Here is a 26,350-nt window from a genome sequence, read left to right on the forward strand (position 1 = left end):
GTATTTATGGAAAATGTCAGCCTGCAAAGACCAAACAGTTCACTTTAAAATTTCCAGGAAGAGAGCAGAGTCATTAAAACCAAAGGTATGGCACATACTAGGTTTACATTACGTGTAACATTTTTTCAGAAGTAATTCAGAAATTATTTTCTTGATAGATAGGAAGTCTTGACTCAAACTAACCAGCCTGTGGCTGTATGATAGCAAAGACACAACTATTTAAATTTTAAATTAACAGATATTTTGTGCCATTATATGGAATGGATGATTAAAAAACCTTAAAATAATCACAACTATGTGGAATTTGACTTCATAAATTAGCTTGTTTTGTCTTTGTAAACTGACTCACATGCATAAACAATTACTTGAACCCAAAGTAATCATACTATCAGCTCAAACAAAAGTCTCAATCTTATTTTATTTTAGGAGTTGGGATGGGGTGAGGTGTTACTGCCATTTTTTTTTCTGTGTGGTGCATGCAAGTAATTTATTTCTCAGTTCAAGGAATTTTAATAGAAAATCTGTCATGTTTATATAACTTCCAGTACAGCTGAGCAGGAAGCACACAGGAACCTTTCTTTTTATGGTAGGTTGATTCTATAGATTGTTCCATCACTTCCAAATAAGTGAAATCGAGGCTGAACATCTAATATAATTTAGACATCCTGAAAATGTGCTCATTTCCTTCCTTGTGTAAGTATTAATATTTCTCTTTTAAATCATCCAAAGTGAACATTTTGATTTTTGGAAATGCCAAAGCAGTCATGCATAGTAAAGAACGTTTTGATGAAAAGTTTCTTTAACAAAGGAATATAGCAAAGGTAAATAATCAATTTGAAACTCTCAAGGGAGTTATCTAGAGAGAATCAAAATCAGGTAGGTTTGAACACACAACTTTAATTCTACAACCAGAAAACTTAAACAGCAAAAATATTGCTATAAAACTTTGTTAATTTTCTTATAGTGACTGTATAAAACCCTTTTTCTTTCTTCTTTCAAAATAATGTAAAATGTCTTGAATATATATATATTAATGATGAGATTCTAAGTAAATAGAGTAGAAATTCTGAACCAGACAATTCTGTTTCGATCAATAGAATTGAAACTTGTAAATGGAAACTTCCTTGGTAGCAAAATCACTTATTTCCTGTTAAAAAAATATAAGTGCGACAAATAGCTTCATAAACGCATTTTTAAAATGTGCAGCTTTCATAATTAATAATGCAGACTGTTGTCTGCTTATTTCAGTAAATAAATTCAATGCAGCTGACCTTTCCATTTTCCTTCCTGAATTATTAATGATTTTGGATATCACTGGATTATTGTTCTAGCAATACATATATTGTTTAGCTGAAGTTTGAATTTGCAGTTTGCAGATAGTTCTGTTTAAAATGTGTCACCTCAGTAGATTGTGTACCAGCTGAGATGGAAACAAAAAAAACAAATAAAAAAAGAAAATTTTATGACTTACAAATCCAGAATGTCAGTGCATTTCATCTGTTTAGATCCACCTGCAGGCAGTTGGAGTACATGTGCTATCTATAGCCAGCTTGTTTTTCCATGTCTAAATACATCATGATGGTAAATTCAACTTCGTGTCAGAACACCACCAGAAAGCGAACATAGCATTTGAATTTGTATCGAATCAGAGCAGTATCTCTATACAATAGTGAATCCAGATCTGGAAGATTCCAACTCTACCAGTTTTTGGGATCTTGTCCCGAGAAGTGCAAGTTGTCTGTCAATTCCAAAAAGTTAGGGAACATAAATGTTTGTGTATTCTGAGTTCTTCTAGAGGAAGATCAGATGCGGTCCTATAGTTCTCAGCACTCTCTTTTAATTATCTCATGTTTCTTGGCAGAGAGAGGGAGAAGTCATTTCTTTAAATTTTTTTTTTTTTTTACTTTTTATTTTTATGATTATTTTTTTTTTTACAAAGATCATAATGTTCCTGGAGACATCCAGTGTTTTTGGGTGCACTAATTTCTTTGTTGCATTCCTTATAAGTAGTAGTTGAATTTCCTTGGTTCTCAGTCTGCATAATTCTGCAGTCTTTAAGCCTTTCAGTTAAGCCAGAAGACACTAGGTATTTCAAGTTATCTGAGCAAGCCTGGTCTGCACCTTATCCTCAGTTCAGCCTTAATATATATTGGAATTTTGTTTTCCTCCTTCAGATTTCAGAATAATTAAAATTTTACTTTTCTTGGTAACCAAAGTCACTGTAGTTCTGTCATAGAAAGTTTAAGAGTGAGAATTTGCTGCACACTGACATAGAAAATGATGACAGTAGAATTTACACTTGCAAACTAGTTTGGTGACTTAAGACTAAATCATCATCTCTATGCCCTGAGCTTTGTGCAGAATATATGAGCTCTCAAAACCACATCAGTATTCGTTAGAGTGAATATGTTTTTCAAATAGTGTTGAAAGGGTTTTGCTTCAACATTGATTTATGTGCACAGGAAGTTTCTATGATGTCATCTGAAATTCTTGATTGGAATGGAATATTATTTAAAGAAATTGCCAAGACAGCAAAAACAAAACTTCAGCAATGTATTTTATTTAAATAAAATTGTGACAGGTTGGTATGGTACGTTACATAAGATTTAAAAGTTTGAAATTATATGGAGAGCTTCCAGGAATGGTTGCAATATTTCCATAAATTGAGACAGCACTCTTGGTGAATCAAAGCTTAAGCATAGCTTTGTTTTGGTTGATGAATTTATGTGAAATACAGAATTCAGGCAATCTGGAGCTGTTAGTAGCAATAAGTGTTGTACACAAGCCAGAGACAAATATTCATCATCAGGGTATAATTGATGACAGCCACATTCAGACATTTGTGTTGCTGAAAGCTGGAAGACAATTATGTAATTTAAGTAGTGCAACTGTTGTAATACCTAGAAATTGCCATACTTTCTAATTAAGAAGCAGGTGGTTAAATTCTTGCATGGCCATTCACCTATTTTGTAGTCTCTCAGGAGTAAAAAGCTGGTTTTATAATCAATTTCACTTTTTTTTTTCCTTTAGAGGTGAGGGAAAGAAATCTTTTCAGCTTTTTTGCATTATAATATTTTTAACTCATTAAGTAGTTTTTAATACAGATAATGCAATATAACTTTATAATATAAGGGATAATTTGCTTTTAATAGTACAGTAAGTTAAGTCTTTCAGTGAATAACCATTCTTTGTCTTTTTTTTTCTTACTGTAAGTAACATCAAATATCTGCTAAAGTAAACTTGAAAAAAGACATCAGCATGACATGAAGTGGAGTGCCCAGGTGTTTTGCATTCTGAGAAATATTGTCTAGGTTTCTTTCGGTTCAGAAAATTAAAAGGCACACACGGTCAGGCATAGCATACACTTGGTCTTTGAAAGTATATTTAATGAGAGATCAGGCGAATGGCACGCATTGCTATACTTCTTTGAGGCAGTGTAGTCACTGAGGGTGAAATTAGGTTTTATGTAAGATTTAACTGGTACTGCACAGGTTTTTCACTAAGTCTCTGTGCCTCAGTGATTTTTCCCTGTCAGAGCCCAACTCACATGCCAAGATATGGTCCATTCTGCTACAGCAGGTGACACATTACCGCATGTTGAGACAAGAAAGATGCTCACAATTAATGCATTTTCTGCATTGTTAGGTGTTTTCCTAACTTTCTCATCTACTGATGCTCCATAGCATTCATGTCCTGCTGAATAAATAAAAGTGAAAGTGCTGGTTTTGTGCATGCTATATTAAAAGTATATTCCCCTATGTTTTATAAATGAACTTTCTGCTCCTAGAGGGAAAAGGATTTTTTTTCACAGCTGCTTCAGCATGGAGTTGAATTAAATTCAAAAATAAAATAAATGGCTTCCAGTGCTGTAGAAAATAAAGTTTTGCCTCTGATTAATTAGAATTAGTGTTATACTGGGCAAGAAAAGTAACATTTTAATGAAGTGTCCATCCTCAAGCAATTCTAAGAGGACGCCTGCTAATCTTTGCCAAATACTTACACAGCTCAGCTGAGTCTGTGTTGGACAATTTGCCTCTGTGAAAAAGCTTCTAAATGCTATCTTTGGCAATTTAAACCTTTGTAGAACACAAGACTGATTTACAGCTGTCCAGGAGAATGCTGGCTCAGTTTCTGTTTTCTTTTTGGAGGCATCCTAATCCAAAATTACTTTATTCTTAAATTGATGCAAAAATAATTCTTCGGAAGAAGCTACAAAGTTTTCTTTTGTAAGAAAAGCTACAGCATTCCGTTTTTACCCAAAAATTGCCTCCAAAGAGGTCAGAGTATGTCTCATAACTGTATGTTATCTTTTTAGTTAGATGTATTGTGAAGTCAAATTTGCATTTAATTGTCTTTGCTGTTGGCAGGATTTATTTCAGTTAATTTGATTTGATTATTGCCATTTCAGCCATTAATCAGCATCCTCTTAAAACATCTCACAACTATTAACTATGCCTTCAAGGAGCCCCGTGCTGTACAACCAAGGAAAAATTATCCCTGAGGACAGAGGTTCCAAAATTTTATTTTGATATTGACCAAAACATTTGGGTCAGTTTGGGTTTAGATTTCCTAAAATATTAAAATCATTTTCCACTGACTGCCCTATTCTTGTGTAAATCAAGTCCATCATGGTGGCTGAAATGCCAGTCACTCAAATCATAATCCAACTGCAAAATATATGTGTAACCACCCCAAGCTCTGGGTAATCTTACTACCTCTCCACTTTGGTGGAAGATATACTGTGACTTCCGACTCATCAAATTCAATGAACTATAAAATGAAATCTTGCCACTATTGTCTTCTCCAGTCTTGTGTCTCTGTCATATAAGATGGAAGTATAAAGATCATGAGCCTAGAGAGCAAGAGAAGTTGTTGGTAGAGTTTGACATGGTCGAGTGCCCTTAGATTATTTTGGCTGAATGTTCCTCTTCCACCCTCCCTCTACTGACAAAGTAATCAGTTCATGTTGCAAGTCAGACCTGTGAACAGTTACTCTCTGCATTCTGTTCTGTTTTCTCTGTGTCAATGTTTTTGGACAGTTAACTTTGGTTGAGCTGCTTTTGCACTTCAGTGAGCATTTATTTTCTTGCTATCTATTCTATATGTATGTGAATCAGTGTTGCATTGACACTCGAATCTAAATGCTGTTTTGAAAATGTGAAGCTGACCTGAATATTAAGAACAACTGCTAAGCTAAAGCTGACTGTGATTTTAAGAGCAGTTTATGTGTAGTATACCAGGTTTAACTGGTCATTTATGATAGCAACAGGCTGATATCATTTATGTTATACTACTCAGGCTGTTAATATTCTGTATAGTATTGATCAGAATATACAATAAAGAGTTTCTGAGGAAATAACCTCAAATAAATGTTACATTATTTTTTTGTAAACTGGAATAACATTTCTGTCACAAACAAGACAATTTTTAAACTTTTCTTTAGCTGTTTACCCAGTTCTTGTTGCAAACACTCAGAAACATTGTCATTTCTTCTATTCAGCAAAATCTTTCACCATAAAATCACCATTGCAGAAGCCTTTTTACAGATCTGCTTCTACCCTGTTCCTTAGAACATGCCATTTTCTTTCCTGTATTATCTGTATACCTCATAGAGGTCAATGACTTTTTGCATCAATGAAGTTAACTCTAGGTCCAGATTTCAGTCCTGAAAAAAATTTCAGAAGGCAATGTGTTGAAATAATTTCTAATTAAATTATGTATTCAGTAAATTAACTTATCTAAAACCTGACAGTTTTATTTATTAATCTACTTTGCATTTTTTTATTAAGCTGCTAGTAACTCACCTCTGAATGGGAACATTAGCATAGTTGTTCAAAATGGCATTAAAATCTGCAGTGTTTCAGTCAAGAACAAATCATGAATGTCATTTCTGATTACTTTGTAATTAACTGAATTTTTCTCTTCTGGATTTTAAGCGGTCCAGGATGTTACCTTCACTGTACCATCTCTAGCAGTGTTACAATCCAGTACTTCCAACTAAACTTTTTTCTCCTTATGGTGGGGATCACCAGAAGAGTGTAGCTCTTTGTAGTTCGAGTGGAAGTAACTCCGAATCATTTTCATATCTGGCTATAAGTAATTGTCCTTCTCTAGATCTATGTCTCAGCAAAGTCTGCTTAATAAGCAAACTTGCAAACATGCAAAGTACCTAGGATTTGGAATTTCTTTCCCTCCTTTTCTGAGAAGGCATATGCTGGTGGAAGACTGGTAGTGGTACCTTAACTAGGTCTGTGGTAGAGACAGAATTACTGTGCTACTTCTCTTTGATCAAACTCAGTTTATACCACACAGTAATTTGACATTACTTGTAGAGTGAGAGTTAGATCAGACCCAGTGAAGAAGATGTCTCCCTAGAGTAAAAATATGACATAAATATTGGAAGAGTCAGAAACACGAAATGTGTATGCATATGTGTGGGTGTTTGAATATAGCTATAATTGTATGTTTGACTATGCATGCATGCTAATGATACTGTAGGTCTCCCCCAGGATCATGTATTTTTATGGCACCTATGTTTGCTATGTCTTAAAAGTGTGATTGTGCTTCTTATCCTCGGCCTCTCTGCTGCCTAAACAAAAGTTCATTGTGCTGTACTGCAGTTTGTTCTTGAAGTTATGTGTAATGTTCTGCAACATTTAATCCCTTTTCCACTAACACACAATCATTGCTTCAGCAATTTCATTTGGTCTTCCTAGATGTTTATGCATCTTGCTCATCTAAATTCAAAGAAATATTCAAATGGATTCACATTTTCAAATCACTTGGGGATGTCTGTCTAGGAGCTGTCCTCCCTGCATTACACAAAACAAGAATGCAGAGAAGACAGCACTCAATTTAACATACAATGAATACATGTATTTCTTCCTACAAATAAAGGATTTGTCTTTGTCTTCAGTATTGGTTTTTGGCACTTATCTACTGCCCAGCTTGCTCTGCAGATGACTTTCATCTGGATTCTTTTTAATCTCAGCTCTTTAGAAGAAAGGGAGATTTATAACCCGTGATATTTTGTTCACATTCTTCATGCACTATCTACTCTATGTGGTACTGATCTGAGTTTCTTTTTACCAATTTTCCTATTCTGTATCAAAATGTGTTTAAACTCTAGAAAGATCAGAAAGTAAGAGTTTAAAAATCTTACCAATTTTATTGGTTGCATAGAAATCTCCAATGACCTGATATTTTTGTTATCTTTCCCAATAGCAATCATTGTTCACACAGCTATTTTGTAACAGTAGTTTTTTTCTTATTCAATGTAAATGTTGCAGTTCAGACAGGTAAAACATCCATTAATATTTTTAATATTATTTCAGTCTACTGAATCAGATAGTTAATATTATTGGTGATGTTCTGTTTTATTAAATATAATCCAGTTCCATCACAGAATCATTAAGGTTGGAAAAGACCTGTAAAATCACCTAGTCCAACCTTCCACCAACCACCAGTGTTGCCCTCTAGCACACTGTTGCCCATCAGACTAACTCAAAATGTTAGACAATATCCAGTGTCTGAGAGTGCATGTGTCTTCCTCAACAATATTTTCCCACAGTTTTACCAGGAATAAAAGGTATATTCATATGGAATGAAGCCAGAAATATCTATGGCAAATCTATCTCTGTCCTCCATTGTTTCTTCCTACTTCATTGTTATATTTTCTGGCAGTTGAATGAGTGTATGATTTGAAGGTTCATTATGTAATTAATTCTCATTGTTTCTTTGCTAACTAATACAGTTGATCAGATATTGAAAATTAGCCCTGTTAGTCCTCTAGGCTCTTTGCTACAAGCATTTGATTACAGCCTGTGATATCAGTGGTGGTGTTCTCATGTGCAAACACTGAAGGATTAGGCACAACATAAACCTCATTCAACATGTACAGTGCTGTCATACTGTCAACAAGAACTTTGCCTAAATAAGGGATAGAAAATATTTTCTTAATGCATGGAGTTATGACTGTAATGTGACTTACAAAATGAGGAGGAAAACAGACAAAGAGTTTTCCATTTGGAAAATGGAAATTTCTTGTCAAAAGAAATGCAAATTTGCTAGCTGGTCTGCTGTCCAAGCTGTGAGAAGTCTGAGCCAGTGTGCCAAAGTTATCTCTGGTGATCTTCCTGTTTATCTTCAGAATCTTGAGTATCTTCTTCCTCCAGAAGTGCTCAAGTGATTGTGCTAAGATTATTTTGAGGGCTGATTAAATTACAGAATATGGCAGATGTGGAGAAAGAATAAACCGTTCTGGAAAGTCTGATACTAAAGTGGATTTCTGGTTTAAAAAAAAAAAACAAAACAAACAAACAAAAAAAAAAACAGCCAGCAAAATGAGGATTCCTCTGCATTTCTTATCAGAAATCAGGAAAAACATTTTTTATTTAGCAAAAAGAACAAAGCTGAGGTAAATCATTCAACCTGAGAATAGGTTCATTCCACAGCAAGGTTACGGTTGGATTATCAAACGAGAGAAAATTCTTATGTCTATCAGACTGCACTTCTAGGAACTTGAAAGTAAGCAGGTACATTTTAAAGAGTTGTGAAAGAGGTATCTATATGTGAGTATCCTTCCTTGGCATTTCCATGGGCTCCAAGCAAATAGACAAGAGTGAGATCGTAGTAATAGAGCACAAAATATTTGAAAAATAAATTACCTGTGTTGTGGCCAAAAAAAGAGGAAAAACATACTGTCGGTCAATATGATAAATATGATATCTGACAGAAAACTGAGGACAGAATATAACAGTAAAGGGTAACTATTGCGTAGCAAGTTTAGCTGGAAGTTACAGGCCTGTCTGTATATGCTGTGAATACAGTAGATATCGGAGGTACCATCTGACCACAGTTGAAGAAATATGCTGCTACTGCAGATGGTCTTCACAACTGAAGGGAGCAGATACAGAAAGTGGAGGTACAAATGTAGGACTAAGGCTGCAACATTTCAAAGAAGAAATTCCTTTCCTTATTTTGCAGGGAAGGCCTAGCCTATTGTGACAACACTGTGAAGTAATATTTCTATGCTTAACATAGCATCAATAGTAAAGGTAATAATAAGTCAGTGTTATGACAGATCCATCCAGGGGAATTTCGCTGCCTGTGATTTTTCTTTGATGCTTATGTTTTCAAGAAAATACTGAGCATGAAATGCAGTTATGAAGATAGACTGTTGATGTTCATTTTGTACTTCACATGCTTCAAGGACTTGCAAGGTTAAGAAAAGATTGCAGTTTTACCTAAGGCAAGAACACATGAAAATAAAGCATCTTCTGTATCCACTTGAACACTTTATAAGCTCAGTGCTTGCTAACTGATTTTCAGTTTTGAAACATAACTCATTACTGTATAAAAGGTGCTTTACGCTCCTCCAATAGGAAAGTTCTGTTAGTGGTAGAGAAATGTCAGTCTGTCTCTCGTCAGCTAAAACCAGATTATCAGAATTGCCATTGATATGGGTTACCTGTTATAGAATGTCCTGAGGTTTCAAAATGCTCTGTATACAGAGTACTCCAAAATATTGAATCTTGCTTAAGTTGAAATTATAGAACAGGACAATGTGATTATCCTTACCATACTATCTTTTGATCCATATATTTAAATTTAATTCATATTATTTAATGATTTGGAATCTAGATTTTGTATTAAAAAATTAAAAAAAGAAAATTCCAACAATTTTAAAAGTAAGTGTTCCATTGCAGTCAATCATTAACTTTATAAAAGTTTAGTCAGCCCAGAATTGAACATACTAAATAAAGTGTTCTGTCTTTTGTAGTTGTCAGGCTTGAACAGATGATTAGGACAAAAACTGAGCTGCAGGCTCAGTTCTTCAAGGTGGGAGTTTTCTTACATAGCTTCATCCTGAAAAGGATTTAGGCTTAGATTTAAATATAAGAAGAAAGATTATATAAAGGGATCTGAACAATTTCGTTAAATAATATAATTCAACTCTTATATAAAAGCCTTGTGGTTAGAGTACTTACTGACTTGCCAGAATCATATCTCTCAATCTCTGACTATCCATTAGTGTGCTAAAACCACTAGCATGCATGGATTCATGGCACTTAGCAATATACAATAGAAGATTTGTAGAGCCAGAAAAACTGTGATACAGTGTACTGGTTGGAATGCCCATTTAGAGAGGAGAACTCCTAGGACTTTCCTCCCTGCACCAAACACTGGCTCTGCATTTCATATTTAAGGCTCACTCGATGACAAATAACCTAGCTATGAAAGCATCAGACTGAGTGTTCTTCTTCCCGGATGAGTGCTTTTAATCCAAGAGCTAATAACAAGTAAGTAAATAACCTGTGGACATTGGCATGGACTCAAACACTGTTTCTGAACTGTGGTCATGGAAATGTACCACTGTGGGAGGCAGGCGAGATGACTGAGGAGCTGCCTCCTGTAAAGCAGGAAGATTGCCAGTATTCCTAACTGAGATAAATAAGTCAATAAAAGAAGAGGGATCGGCGTATCAATCAATGGGCTACTGAATACAAGATAAAAATAGGTGGTCACAGCATCATTTTGATGCTTGTTTTTCAAGCAAAATGTTTTCATTTCTAAGTGAAGGATACGTATTTAATATCCTTGGTTATGGTGTGTCATGGCAGAGACAATTTATAACTCTGTGTAAGGAACCTGCTTTCCTGAATATGGTGAGGATTGAAAAGACTGAGGCCCATGTCATTCCTCTTGAACTTTGGTAATGAACAAGAGATATACGTTTCATCTCTGAGGCACTCAATTGGATGATTAATTCCGGGGTTTCAAATCTGATTTGAGAATCAGATATCTGCACCACAGTTTTTAACTCGAGTTCTTTATTATATCAGGGTATACAGTTTGCTTCATCTTTAGTAAAACTGTTGGCATGTAAATGGAGATAATTGTTGATAAACATATACATATTCTCTTTGAGCTTGGACAGAATAACCTGTCTCTATCTGATCTTATACTGTGTGTAAATATATATGTATATGCGAGGAAAGGCTCTGCTCTTCTGTAATCAATGACCATGTTCCCTTCAAATTCATCGGAATGAAGGACTGGACCAACATGCACTTTTCTACATGACTTATGAGCCATGAGTAGTATATATTATACAGCTTATGAATTTACCATATTGCTTTTCTATTGCAAGGAAGGTGATAGATTTATTTGGAATAATAAAAAAAAAGTTGCAAGTGGCACTAGTGGAGATCTGAATAAATGTTACAATAACAGCCAACAAATTCAGTTCGAAATTCACCCAATAAGAACCATTTCAAAGAGAAGCTGAAATATGGTTGACAGTATCATTAATTATATATTGCATGCTTTTATATCAGTTCTAAATATTATAACTTCAATCATAACAAGCATATTAGTAAATGCACTCTGTTATGCAAAATAAATGGCTGGTTGAACATCTTGGGTTTATTACAGCCAGCTTAAGGCAGGCAGCTGTAGATAAAATTAAAATATGCATCCATTCAGTATGTGTTGATTACCAGAGGAAGAGTCAGGAATCAACTCCTGATTCCACCCATTTCCAAGTTTTTTTGATTATTTTTCTTTATAATAATTTAGGCAAGTTTTCTTATGTCACTTTCTACATCTCTAAGATAGGAACATTAAGTTTCTTCCATTTGGAAAAAAACAAAACAAAACAAAATTTTGAGACATGAAGTAAAAAGTGCTATGCAAGAATTTTGAATTATTATGGTAATTTGTGAGATAATGAGTGTCATCCTACAGAAACACAGAAATTTTTACTTGGAATACTAAGTATTCGTGAGTTTGAATTACTGTTCAGATTCTAAGGCTAGACTGATGCTTTGTTTGAAACTTCTTTTGAAATCATTTCCACCTGTTTAAGCAGTTTTGACTTTGCTGCAGACATGGCATAATAGTTTCATTATAGTGAGTTAGACTGCTTGTCAAATGTGAAACCTAGGTTTTCATTTCCTTATATCTTGCTGCTAACACTGTTCTACTCACGCAAATGGTAGTAGACATCTGCCAATCAGCTCTGTTCCTACAAACTTGCAAGTCTAAGAAATCAAGTTCAGTTTTTGCACTACTTCAAGAGAAGGAATCATTTCATTAAATACAAAGGAAGAAATATTTTTTTTTATAGTTCCAATTTTCACTCCTTGTGTAACAATTTACAACTTCTTTGATACTGAGAACAGAATTGAATTGAAACATACCCGAACTATAACATCACGTACCCTTGTGATATAGCTGCATGAGATAGATAGACTTTCCAACTAACACAGGAGATTTTGGAGCTGTGCTACAATCAAGTGCTGCTACTTCAGATTCTGGGTGTTTTCTCCTTCTCCTGCTTACTGCACCTGTTTTCAGAAACATCTCTACAGAAATGACTGTGCTTTCTCCACAGGCTGGCCTGGTTACAGCCAATAAATAAACGTGTGTGCGGTTCTTATTGCAATATTTCAAATGCAGTGAATAGTTTGTATTGGTTCTGCAGGCCTCAGATGTTTTGCAGTCTAGGATAATTTTTAACTTTCTCAAATATGTTATGATTCTGAAAGGAAGCAATCAAAATATCTTGCTTTTTTCCTGTTGTCCAGTGATAACTACATCTTAATATGATTTAGAAATAAAATAATTTGCAACTAGATGAAAAGCAAGTTGAATGTCTAGATTTAAATGTAGGAAAGAAAGATTATGACATCATTTTTCTCTAAGAGCATTTATGATTAAACTATGCATATGGATATAATTTTCAATACCTAGTAAGTCTAATAAAAAGCTTTAGTCACATTAGGGCTGAATTGTTCTCAGAAAAACCCCCTAACAAAAGGCCAATCGAATAATAAAAAAAACCAACAACAACCCCAAACCAATCCCTGCAAAACACAACATTATACATAAAAGAGAAAAAATTTAAAATATTTGGGATTATGCCTGTCATTAAAAAAAAAAAAAAAAATTCATTAAAAAAGTCAGTCAAAAGCAAAAAAAAATAAATAAAAAAAAAATTAAGACTGCATTGTTTATACTGGAAAGATTTTCTGCTCTTAATGCACTGGACTCCTAAGATGTATTGTGGTATTTTGATTATGACTTTTTTCTTTTCAGCAATGACTAAGACCTTCATTTCTGAGACTTAAGGGGAAGAAAGAGATTTAACATCATTACTTGGATCTGCAGTATCTAATTGAACAACGGAGAAAATGCATCAGAACTTTAGATTATTAGCTAACAGAGAAAAATGACAGACCTGATAAAAGAAAGAGAAGATTCAATTTTGATTGTGTTTCAGGAAACATTGCAGTCACTTGATTCTCTTTTTATAATGCAGCCAAATATATATATATATTCTCTTTGAAAGTAGTGTGAAATTCAACAAGAATTTAACTCTTTTTTTCTTCTTGTTATTCATTGCTTTCAGGGGCAAGAAGATTGGGCATGATATTGATTTTTTGATCACCAATCCAGGACAGAGGGAAGATGATGAACTTCTGCATAAAGTTGTTAACTTATGGAAAAAGCAGGTATGAACATAATAACATTTAGATATATATGTATGTTCCAAAATCACTGAATTAGGCCTATGTAGTACTTAAGTTGACTCTTCTTCACGTATTATTTTTTGAAATTGGATGTTATTCGAGTTGGTTATTAATCTTGATTATCTAGATGTATCCTTCAGCTCAGAATGCTGCAGTTGAAGGTTGTATCAGGAATACTCTATGCATTGTTGTATATTCCCATAACAGGTAAGAAGTTAGGCTAAATGGAGGTTTGGGTGGCACAGTAAAACTGTTCTTATACTTAAAAAAAATATATTATATATATAATATACGTATACTATATATATATGAAATTATACATGTATAGATACACATTCTTCTTAAAATGGAAGTAGTTCCTCCCAAGTTTTTTTTTTTTTTTCAGAGAGCTGCACTTTAGGTATAGTGGACTTCTGTTACCTTATGGTATGATGACAGCTGATCTGAAAACTTGAGTATACAGCTCCAGGAATTCTGGCTTCCTTTCAGCCCATAGATTAGCAATTTTCATGGCATCCACTGTGAGAATTGTTGTAGCCCTTTATGATGTCTATATTTTTTGACTGCGCACATTTCACAGATGAATTGTTAATCTAAGGATTTTTCTATTCAGTTTTCTTCTTTTCCAAGCAGCTTTAAACTTGGAAGATTTTCAATTATAATAGGTGGAAGTACCTCAAAATGTTCCTGGATCAGAAATACAGCATGTCAGAAATAATGTTTTGTTTCTTTTTCAATCTTTCTGGTCAGCTAATATATTTTTGACATTTACTACCTGTACCATTCAAAGGAACTGAGTACATTTCAACATGTCAAAGAGCAGCACTTTGTATGAAGTGAATCATCATAGGCCCCAGTGCTAAGCAGTCAGCTTTCAGTGTAGATAGCCTGGACAGAATGCCTGTGAACTGATTCTTGACCCATGGACTTTAATTAATGTATAATGGGTTAAGAGGTTTTAAAAGATTTAAAAAACATTCCCCAAATAAACAGAAACTTATCTGATGGAATAAATGTTATGTTTTAGAGCCTTTCAACTGGATTTAATGTCAGGGCATCACACTAGACCTTTCCTGATACAATCCTAGTGGAATTTCTCTTCCTTCAGCTGACTTTTGGTCTTCAAAATGCTAAAAGATTATTACTAATTTTGTAGATCTCTCTGATTTCCATCATAATTCTCTATGGAAAATGCACGTATTGAAGTAGACTTCTAGCAGATAAACTTTATGTTGCACTGAAAAGTAATGAAGCTGTGGCAATTAATGTCTGCTGAGGAACAACTCTATTTTTATCTCTTTATTATGTATATATAGCTTCTTCCTCAGTTATCCCGCTCCCTTAATTCCAAGCAGAGAATGCGTTTCTTCTTGTAGGTTGTGCTTTTACCTTTTTAAGCAGACTTGATTCTTGGGCCTGTCCCCAAGTGCAGCTTTTCATCCCTTCTCCCATTCCGTTAAGTTCCACTTATGTTAATGGGAGCAGTGGTTGAAGATTTTCAGGTCACCCTGAAGTGTTTTCATTAAATGGAATTGAGAGGAAAGAAATAGAAAATAAATTGTTCCTGTTGATTTTTTTTTTCTTTTTTTTTTTTTTTTGAAGGATAAAATTTGGCAGAAATGAGTGCAGTAAGAGAGCTGGAGATCAGGAGTTTGGTGAAAAGATTAGGATTTCTCTAGAGATCCCAGCACAAAGAAAATATTAAAGGGGGGGGGGGCACAGTGGTTGTGAAAATCAAACCCAAATAAGATAGTTTAAACCTATGGATGAACATTTTCAATGCTTTGTGTTGGTTTTTTTTTTTTCTTTTCTTTTCTTTTTTTTTCTTTTTTTCTTTTTTTTTTTTTTCCCAGAATTTCTATGGCTTACAACACTCTACATCCTCTCTACTGTGTTGTAATATACAGGCTCGTAGCATTACTACTGAAAAAATTACCTGCCAGCAAAATCAGAATACAAAAAGAAAGAGAAGAATTGTACTCTCCTTGTTTTTTTTAATCAGCTTTGATTTTGAAGAGCGAAAAAAATAAAAAAAAGAAGAAGCTTAAAACACTGTAATACTTTTTGACAGTACACCTGTGGGCTGTTTCACAGCTTTCTAGTTTTGTGCTACTGTTTCAAAGCCCAGATTCATCAAAGAATGTCACTGAGGTCATGATGTTGCCTTCCTTTCAGCAGCTCTTAGTGAAGGATCCTGCAATGTTTTACTCCTAAGCTATGAACCCTACCCTTATTTGAATAGTCTAAAAGGGCCTTTCTCTTAGCTGAAAAGTTTAGAGATTTTTCTTTTGGAAGCTGCTGGGAACTATGTGGTTAAATCAGCTCTATTATTCTTTTGATGCAGCATCATCAGGGATGAATGGGCAGAAGAGAACACAGTCTCTCTGCTGAACTTGAAAGTAGCACAGCTAAATGGAAAAGTTGCAATGCAGTACACAGGTTATGGTTTTAATGGTTCCAGGAAACTTCTTCAAGAAAGTAAGAGATTAATTCCTTTGTGGGATAGAGGTTCATGGGAAATTTGTAGGCATATAGGCTGAGCCATCTGTGTCAATACAGCTTCAGTTGCATACTGTGTAAAGAGTATTTTATTTTTCGCTAAAAACATATAGAATATATTTAGCACTGTTCCTGTTGTTAGATATGTACCATGAACAGAGAAAGAAGAGATTGCATTACTGCAGGCATTGCTGCACTCTACTTGTTTTGTTTGTTGGTTGGTTTTTTTTTTTTTTTTTTTTTTTTTTTTTTTTTTTTTTCAATTCATGTAAGTATAATGTTGCATTAGCTCACATTGCCATTTCAATTTTCTTTTGGCTTTGAATATAGATGCATTCCTGTGTATACTTATTCCAGCATTTTGTGGTCTGGTTTAGACTCTATCATTCATCCTTGCTAAGGTGAACAGGTCAGGGAAAGGAAGGCCTGGTGTCCCATTGGGATAGGTGGAGAGAAAAAAGTGAGTGGTCTAGCTTTATTGTTACTAGAGAATGTTTTTATAAACCGAGTTCACAGAACAGCAGCACATGGATTATTGAGTGACAGCTGAATTTCAGTAGCAACAAAAACTGCTTCTGAGACAAGATACAGAAACAGTTACAAAGCCAGAACAAAGAGCTTATTTCTCTCAGATGAATGCTCCGTTCCTGCAGAACTCTATTCACTCTGTGTAAACAAATGTTGCCTCACTTTTTACATTCTGAATTTTTCATTGAGCATTTTGGCTCAACTTCAGAAGAAGTTGAAGGCATTCTTAACTATAACAGCTAGTGCATGGTGACTAGAGCACGGCAGTGGGACGTAAGAGAATTTGGTTTAAATTTATTTAGTCAGAGGATGGGGTTGAATGTGACTGTCCAGCCTCTGAAATTACTGCATAAAATAGGCAGAAGTGTTCCCCTTCTTGCTGTGTTTTACATGAAGGTCCCAACAGCAATGGCAGTTCGTATGAAGTCTGATATTTCTGGTGTGTGCTCCATATATCTATATGGGTTTAAGTACGTATATTTCCCTTATGTATATATAACTTGTGTATGTACAAAGTTATGTATATATTAATTTTCAGATGTGTAATTGAATCTCTTCCTCAATTCTGGGTAACTTCATAGCTTTCTGGACTAACTTCTTCAACAGTTGGTCACCTGAGAGGTCCCCCATGTAGCGGTTTCATCACTCTTTCATGCCCACCAGTAGAAATGTTCATGGCATGCAGGGAAGAATCTTTGTTCCTGAACTCTGGTGCTGGGCTGTGCATTCCTGTCAAAACCAAGCTGTTCGGGACATACCCAGAATTTCAGACCATTTTTCTGCATTGGGAATTTCAAGTTCTTCTAGTTGGTAAAATTGGCATAAAATAGAAAAAGGCAGCTGCATGATTAGGCAGCAGTTGTAAAGTTTTGCATTGCTGATTGAGCCTTTGATGCCATTTCCTAATGATTCCTCACTCTAGCTGCATTGATTGCTCCCAGGCATCAGTTCCTTGAGCTGCTCCAATTTATAGAATTCCATTTGCCTCACCTAAGTAGGGATTTTTCTGTGTTTCAACCTTGAACTAGCATGCCTACAATCTACTTTGGATTGTCATAACTATTTCACTGAAAATAATTCTGTTCTGCTTCAATAAACTCTCTGAGAAGGAAATTTATAACAATAACATATCTGTATTTCAGAAGAACATATGGGATTACATTTTTGGGTGGTATTAATTAGCCTTAACAGAATTAATTCACCTAACAATATTAGGAATTATGACTGTAATGTTAAAAAAGGGATAGAATTTTGTTTAATTAAAGTAGCGAAGAATGGTGAAGACCATATTTGGGTTGATGTTTCAGCTATTGATTCAGATTTTTCCCCAATTCGATCATGGATTGACTCTACTATCCATACTATTGGTGTGCCAGCACTCAGACTATTTAAGTAAGTGTGCATAATCAATTTTAAAAAGGAAAATGGTTATGATTATTGACATAATTGCCCTAAAAATATATATTTGATTTTGATGGTGTTGTAAATTTGAGACATGAAAATGCCCACATTTTAAAACTTGATTTACAGCAATTTATGGTTGAAGATCAAATTGAAATTTGCAAACAACTGCAGATTCTCTGACATAGACTAATGCGAAGGCTGCTGTTCTGCAGCTAGCAGTAGCCAGAACTTCATACAGTCTTCATAGCTGACTGCCCTTCAAGTCATACTTTTTTCAAAACGTACAGAAGTGCTATTTCAGCTGTAGTTTATGGGGTGATGGTGAAGACCAGTGCCTAATCACAAAATGACCCAGGTTAGAAGGGACCTCAAGGATCATGAATCTCCAACCCCCCTGCCACAGCCAAAAAATTTCCGATTGACACAAGCTAGGTTTTGGCTCCTGTTTAAAGATCATATCATGGCCTTCAATCTGGTTTCACCTGCTTGTTGAACTCAGCACTTATGTAATTATTGTCTAAGTGAATTATTTTGAAGTTGAGATAAATATTTACAGCAGTATCTATCATTTTATGCTCTTTATAACAGCTTTAGAAATTGCCCAACAAATTATGAAAAAAAGCACCGCAAAATAACCCAGAGATATCTAGTCCTAGAATAATTTTTTCCTAAATATCTTAAACAAGTGCTAACCATCTGCAAATTCTTAAAATGTATTCAAGTAGAAGACGCAGCCTAGTCAGCAAGAGAGAACAGCTATATGAAGGCTCCAGTACTGAATCTTTAACTGGTACATAATTGCTTGATGTTAAATCTCAGGTACACAAGGAGCATTCCCTTGAAGTTCCTAAACAGAAGAATAGGAAGTGTTAATGAGGAAGAAAAACAACCAGCTCATCAGCAAATAAATGGGTGGGACATGTTTTTAAATGCTGTACCTTAAAGCAGCTGGGAGACTTTGAGGGCAGGATCTTCTTTAGTTGTGATATTTTGGGTGACTTTAGGTAAAGGGAACATATTTATTTTTAGTGTGTACAGTGTAGTAAAGACTGCATGTCAGATTTACTCTGCTTACATTTACAACTATGTTTTTAAATTTGGAAACAGCAAGTATCAGTTCCTTGTGACATTGGGGTAAAATCAAGTAAAAATTATAATCACTTCTAAGGATGGATGTGAGAGAGCACCTGCTAAAAATAAGCATTTTCAAATCAGCAGACTTGGAAACTATTAATCCCAGACTGGAAGCTACATGAGAAGTTTTCTCAGATCAGTTTGTAACAATTTTCAAAATCAGGAATAATTCCAAAGAAGTAAAAAAATGTTTATCCAAGGCAAATAGTTTTCATTAAAAGAAGTGGACCAGTGACTCATAGAACAGCCTGTGACTGATCCCTAATAAAATAATGGGATTGTTAATTTGGAATGATCTTCAACAAAAACATGAAGGTTGAAAATCTAAAAATACCTATCAGTGCCTCTTCAGGGAATTGGAATTCACATCTTCTTAAGTGTTTCTGTTGTGCTTTTTTTCCCCCCTGCACTAGCTCTGAAGTAACTTTATTGCTATGAAGTATTTTATAAGATATTTAACAAGTTATCCCATAAAGTTATCATACTTGCACTATGCTGAAAAAAAATACATATATATATATTTTAAATTATTACTACTTTTTTAATGGAGATATCCTTCCAAAAATCTATTCATTATCAGCTGTGTTTGTAAGACATCTGATGTAGAGAATGTTGTAATTAACTGTGGATAACCATCTAAGAAAATTGCTTCTAAGTGACCAGTTCAATATTGCAGATTTTAAAAGAAAAGAAAACAACAACAAAAAACCCTATAACAAAAGCTGATATAATTCTTTCTTCTTCACCATATAATAAGGGAAATGTAAACTAAAAGTCAGGATTGTGTGGTGTTTTTTTTTTTTTTTTTTTTTTTTTTGTGGTGAAACTAATATAAAAATTCCTAGAGAAGAGGAAGGAGGATATATACACATTTATGGGACTTCAGAGGAGAGAGGAAATTTGATCCAAGGACATAAAACAATCCTGAGGATGGAAATTTTAAAAATCAGTCTGTTTATCTTACCACAGAACTGTGAGTAGTGGGTTTGATGTAGATTTAAAGAACTGTGAAACAACTATGATAAGACAGCTGACAATTGCCCTTTGGCCTGTTGATCTTGAAGAGAAAGCTAACAGACTCATTTAGCTTGAGTGTGGTTAATAAATTCAGCTTAGTAGTTTTCCTTAATAATAAGTAAAAATTAGTTAACCTATGGAGAAAGTGGTTTCTGCACCATTGTTACTAACCTTTATAACAAAGTCACATTTCCTTTGCAAAGACAAATCTCAGTAGTCTCTAATTCTTGTGTAGTGTTGCAGAGACAGACAATTGCAGTGGTCTCCTGTATTTTATGAATCTATAAAATCTAAATTAAGGTTGAGTACCAGGAGTCAAGCACACACCTGAGTGTTTTCATCATGTTGGAACTGCGCTCAGAAAGTGGAATCTCTTTGCCAGCTGAGCCCTTCTGATAGTGTCAGTGATACTGCACCTTGCTATATTACTGCATATAAAGCCCCATTTCTATTCTGAAATCCCAACCATGACTGAAGGAAGCAGCATTATGGTCAATATCTACTTTATTACTTTGCTGTTGTGCATTTGATGTTTTGTATTTGCTAAAAAATGATGTGCTGGGTAGCAGAGAGAGGGAGGCCGGTCTTTGTCATGTCCCAGGTGGTGTGCTTCGGGTGAGAAGTTTTCTGGCTGCAGGGAGTAGGGAAGATTGTTCTTCACTTGAGGGTGACTAAACACGGAGAGATTTAAAAACATTTGGGAGTACAGGTAAGTCTGAAATCCCCAAGAAATCAGTAGCCTTGAAAGTTGCCTAGAAATGCAAACAAAATGCACAGAAACAGGGCTGAAATATGTCAGAAAGATGTTTTTTGCTAAGGACCTTAAAGAGAATAACGCAAAGTTTACAGCAAACCCAGGAACTTTTGAAATGTTGCTGGCTACAGAGCTGGAGGAAGGCACTGTGTCTCTTCTGCCTAGCCTTTCCTGCAGTGCTGGATTAAAAGAAATTCATTCACAACACTCCATTACTTCTATTTTTATCCCCACTCTGAACTGTCTTTATTATTAAATCATGTTTATATTTTAATAAATTCTGACTATTTATGTTCACCATTTTATTATGGTTCACTCCCCTCTAACAAAAGTAGTGATCAGGGCCATGTCACAAGGAAATCTCACACAGATAGCCCAAATTCTTTGTTTGGAAGCTGTCAACAAGATTGTTCTCTCCACTACTGTGTTTTACTAGATGTCTGCCTTGTGAGAAAGCATCAGTAGCAACTCCAGAATTTCTGTTGACATCAACCACAAAAGCCTTAAGGGGAAGGCAAGGAGGGGAAGAAATGTTGTCTTCTTTGTATAGGGTAGGATGTTGTCTCTATCAGATGACTAGCACTTTAAATTTCCCTCCAAAAATCAGCTAATATTTTTCCAAAATTATGCTTGGTTTATTGTCTAAACCTTGTCCAGACTTGGCTGTTCACAGTTCTGTGTTTACTGAAATTGCATTTTACAAACAAATTTAATAGCTGTCTAGAAAGTCTGTCATTTCAATCCAGTAATTTAATGCAAGCAATGTCTTCTTTTTAGGGCTTACTTCTATATTGTGATATAATTGAATCAACATTTGTTAAGGAACAGATCCCAAGCAAGCATGTTGATGCCATGGATAATTTTCAGAAGTGTTTTGCAATTTTAAAATTATACCAGCCAAGAGTAGACAACAGCAGTTACAACATGTCAAAAAAATGTGACGTGGCAGAAGTCAAAGACTGGAAGGCAATCCGTGTGGATCTGGTCATAACCCCCTTTGAGCAATATGCATATGCTCTGTTAGGCTGGACTGGCTCCAGGGTGAGTAATCATAGCAGTCTATTTTTCTTAGCACTGCTAACCTATTTTTGCTTTTGCAGCACTACTCTGAATTCATGGAATTTTAAAAAATATTCCTGTTCTCCACATCTCAAAATCAGTGATCTTAGGTTGGAGCTGTTGAACTCTACTACTCTGATGTTTGTAGCTAATGTGCACTTTCCTTGAAGCACAGTGTTTAGGTTTGTGAAATGAAGAGCTAGGCTTACAGTCTCTTACATCATTGACTTTTTATATCACACTAATGTTAACAAGCAGCTTAAATTGTTACTGAATAAAGAGATGATTTGGAAAGTGTTACAGAATTATCATAAGGATGTTATGGGACGTTTAGTATTTGGGGAAATAACATTCCAATTTGAAACTTAATTTGTTTCATAGAAAATTGAAAACAGTTTGATCCTTTTCTCTTTGGATTAATGAAACTTTTTTGTGTCACTTTTATTTTATTTGTGTATTGTTAAAAATAATAAAACTTTAAAATTGTTAGCTTTGAACCGAAATAAATTTTTTTCATTAGGATTCTAATATGGAAATAAAAGTTCAAATGATAGCTACTTTCATAATAGACATTGTAATGAGTAGTTGTTGTACTGAGTGTAACATAAAATAGCATAATATTTTCAAGATAAATTCTATATAATTGCAAACTCAAAATTTAAACAATTAGTCTCTCTCCAGACAGAATTAGTATATAATTTACAGTTTTTCCCCCTGATATTACATGGTATTGCCAAGAGCTTCTAAGCCTGCTCTGAATGAGCTTTTTTATGTGCTAGAAGAATTGCCACTCTATTCTACTTAAGTTAATCGGAAGCAGGGTGTTTTATATGAGGCCAGTTACTGCTACTGATGTGTTCTTTTGCTGAGCTGATGAGTTACTTCAGCCACATTTCTATTTTGAGAAGTTAAAATGTATTTCGTTGGATATTGGATTAAGTGCTGCAAAATTTGGGGTCCATCTTATCCAGGAGATGTCTGCCTGCTTAAAAGCCCTTCTCAATTCTGCAGGTGGATGTCTGCTCTGAAAATGTAGTTTGAGAGGCCCTTTGTAGGCAAGGAATCCATCTTTCTCTACCTTGCTCAGCTCCTGCTTCTTGATGAGATAATTCACCTAGGGGCTGTGGGAGTCCATAGTATTCTGTACATAGCCTTACTTTCTCTTGTAGTATCCAACTACTCTTGAACCAGCCAACTGAAATAATGGATCATTGCCAATCATTGCCTTTTCAGATGACTCATTTGTTCAGATTATTATCTTTCGATAGAGGCAATTTTTCCATGTTTGTTTATTGTTTGGTTTGCTGTTAGGATCCTTATAGAGAGGTGACAGTTTCTTTTTGTCGGAATTAGTTATATGTGTTCTGTTTGTTGTTTTTTTTTTTTACAGCAATTTGGACGGGATTTGCGGAGGTATGCTACTCATGAAAGGAAGATGATGTTGGATAACCATGCCTTATATGATAAGAGAAAGGTACTGCTTGCCCTCAAAAATAAGTTACCAGATTTTTATTTCTGAGCTTGTATTTTCCGATCTTTTTTTTTTTTATATTCACATATATAAAATATTTTAGCTTGAATCTATATCTGTAAAATAGTCCCACCTTCACAAGATTTAGTTTTACTGATACAGCCTGATTCAGTGAGAACCAGTAAATCTGGAAATCTTTGGCCTAGCTGAGATAATTTCTTGGAATGAAACCTTCACAAAATAGAGAACAACTCATCTGCAAACATTTGAAAAAAGTACTTTGTTGTCCAGTTTCAGAATGAAAGGTCATTTCTCTGTCATAGGCACAATTTCAATGTGGATTGTACTAACATTTTGTAGGAAAAAAGAGATACTGACTAGTATCTGCTCAACTATAGGCCTCACGAAATTCCAGTAAAGAATGACACAAGAGGAAATCAGGGATCATCATGCTTCTAACGACTTGTATTCACAACTCTATGCATAGCTGTTTCACCAGGCTTGTTAGTATTGGTGAAATAGTAATAATTCTAGTCTAAATGCTTTTGGCTGCAAGTATACTGATCTCTGCATTTATCTGGTTCAATGTCTGTATTTCTAATAGGCCATTATAATAAGAAGCAAAATCAATGTTGAACATGTTTATTGATGTCATTATAGAGAAAGGCAAAATACCATGTCAAGTTTTTACATTAATCCTTCCTCTGTATTGCTTACACAAAGGAGGCTGCTTTTAGCATCTCTACTTAAATATAACATTTTCTTACTGTTTATGAGATGCAGCAGTGATCTAAGTGCTCACCCCATTTCAGCTGTATCTATATGTGCTAGTCAGGCTCAGATGGTAGAGAATCCTCAGCTCACATAGAAACCCAGGAAATTATCAGGCTAATGATCAATTTAGTCAAATGCTCTGTCTCCAACAACATCAATACTAGATGCTTCAGAAGAAAATACAAAATTGCATAGTAGATAAATATGCAATTACATGTCTAAGGGAGAACCTTCTTCATGAACTCAGGAGTGCTGTCACTACTTGCCTTTCTTTTATATTTTAAATGCTTTCAAAATACAGACCCTTTGCAGCAACATAGTGTAGCAAATATTCTTATCTGTATGTTAATATGTGCTCTCTTAGGTAACTTTTCCAGTGTAACAGATGACTGCACTAGTGAATTACAAAGAAATGCTAGTGTTAATCTCTGTATCCTGCAAAAATGGCCCATGTGGGATGCATGTATATATCATTACACAATACATGTTTCCATGGGAATTTCAGAGGGCTAATGAGGACATTGCACAGTAAAATGATGAATTTATCTTCACAATGGCATCTGGGAAGAAAGCTGCTTTTGAAATCCCAAATTTTCAGGTGAGGCACAGTGAGATTTAAGGCCCTAAAAAAACACTGATTGGAAGAGTCCTCTGTTGTCATCAACTGGTGTGGATTTTATCTTACGGAGTATCTGCTTCAGGACTTTGAAAACAAAACAAAACAAAACAAACCTGTGTATGCACGTTTCTCAAGGCTATAAGCTATAACTGAATCTCCAGTGTTTTTTTTCAGTCCTTATGTCTGAGTCTCAAGTCGTGTTTCTTCATTGTACTGCCCAAAGATCAGGAAACAAAATCAGTAGTGGGACCAACAAGCCAGATTTACAATTTTTTTCCTTACTATTACTACTAATTGCAGTAATTATTTGACAAGAGCAAGGAAAAGAAAATCCAAGCCTATATGGGCAATGTCAACTCTCGTGAACATGAAATCCTTATTCTAGGATCAAGTGAATGGCACAAATTGATCAAATGTTCCTTTCTGGATGAACTCTCCTTGATTTGGACTTTTTTTTCCATCAAAAAAATACCTACATCTTCTTTTTCGCATTTAATCCCAGACATAGCCAGTTTGCTTCCAAATTTTATTTTCTAGTGCAAGATACAGACACACTCCAAATTTCCAAACAAGGACTAATGACAGTCTTCTGACACAGTACAATACTATTCTTTTCTCTGCTACATTCTCAGAGATACCCTAAGTTTTCCATAAAATAAAGCCTTCTTTGAAGCAGCCACTCAATATGAAAAAAATTGTACTAGGCAGCACTGAACACACAACCTATTTAAAACAGGACCTTTTATCCTGTTGTGTCATTCTAACAATAGGCAGGAAGACATACGCCCTGCTAGCCCATGTGTTCCACTATTACAATCAAATGTGTTAAATACACAGGATATTTTTTTCCTGATTTTTAACTTTGCAATTTTGTGTGAAGTTGCTGTTCACATAAAATACATTTTGAACAAAAAGCCTTCCACAGTGCCACCCAGTGTGTAATAAAGTCAGGCGTCCACATAATTGAGCAATGGTGTTTGCAGCTGTAAAACTTGAGATGGCCACCCATGGTACAGAAGGAGACATTTGCAGTAATTGTGTGTCTGGGATGTGTAGCTGCTAAAATTGATTCAATGTCATAATGACACTTTCTTTGAGCAGGATATCTTCCTTTCTCAAATTAAAGCTTTCACAAAGCTAAAAACAATCAGAAAGCAAACATGCAGGCTTATGCAAGTTGCTAAGGGTGCCACAAGATAATATTGATTAAAGTTAATTAGGCACAGGTAAAAACTGAATCACATCTTTCCCAAATTATGACTCTTCAGCAAACTGGGAGAGTTGCCTGAGGTCACTGTTCTGTCCAGACCAGCTGTCATTCATGGCTCTGAAATAGGCACTGTGGTATGTGTGGTTCAGGAGCTGGGACAAATCACTTCTGCTTTGTTTTTTTCATTGGTGATTGTATGTGTGTCTGCGTGTGTGTGTGTGTAAAAGTGAAAGGGATAGGAAGGTCAGGTAGAGAAATGAGCTCTGCCTTCTGATGAGGACCAAACTCTTTTTTTGCACTTAACTGTCATTATTTTAAAATCTTGCTGTCTGATATAAGAATAGTA

General features: G+C 35.0%; 1 protein-coding gene across 1 annotated transcript in view; it reads left to right on the plus strand.

The window, feature by feature from the left end:
• The window catches only part of DNTT (DNA nucleotidylexotransferase), an 83,391-nt gene that overhangs the window by 39,584 nt on the left and 17,457 nt on the right, over positions 1-26,350 (plus strand). The window contains exons 8-10 of the mRNA XM_042863322.1: positions 13,415-13,517; positions 21,649-21,912; positions 23,321-23,404. Coding sequence (XP_042719256.1) covers positions 13,415-13,517; positions 21,649-21,912; positions 23,321-23,404 — 451 coding nt within the window. The remainder of the gene's footprint in view (positions 1-13,414; positions 13,518-21,648; positions 21,913-23,320; positions 23,405-26,350) is intronic.

The sequence above is a fragment of the Lagopus leucura genome, unplaced genomic scaffold (assembly GCF_019238085.1).
Source record: "Lagopus leucura isolate 7727_CA_CO unplaced genomic scaffold, USGS_WTPT01 Super-Scaffold_739, whole genome shotgun sequence".
Classification (NCBI taxonomy): Eukaryota; Metazoa; Chordata; class Aves; order Galliformes; family Phasianidae; genus Lagopus; species Lagopus leucura.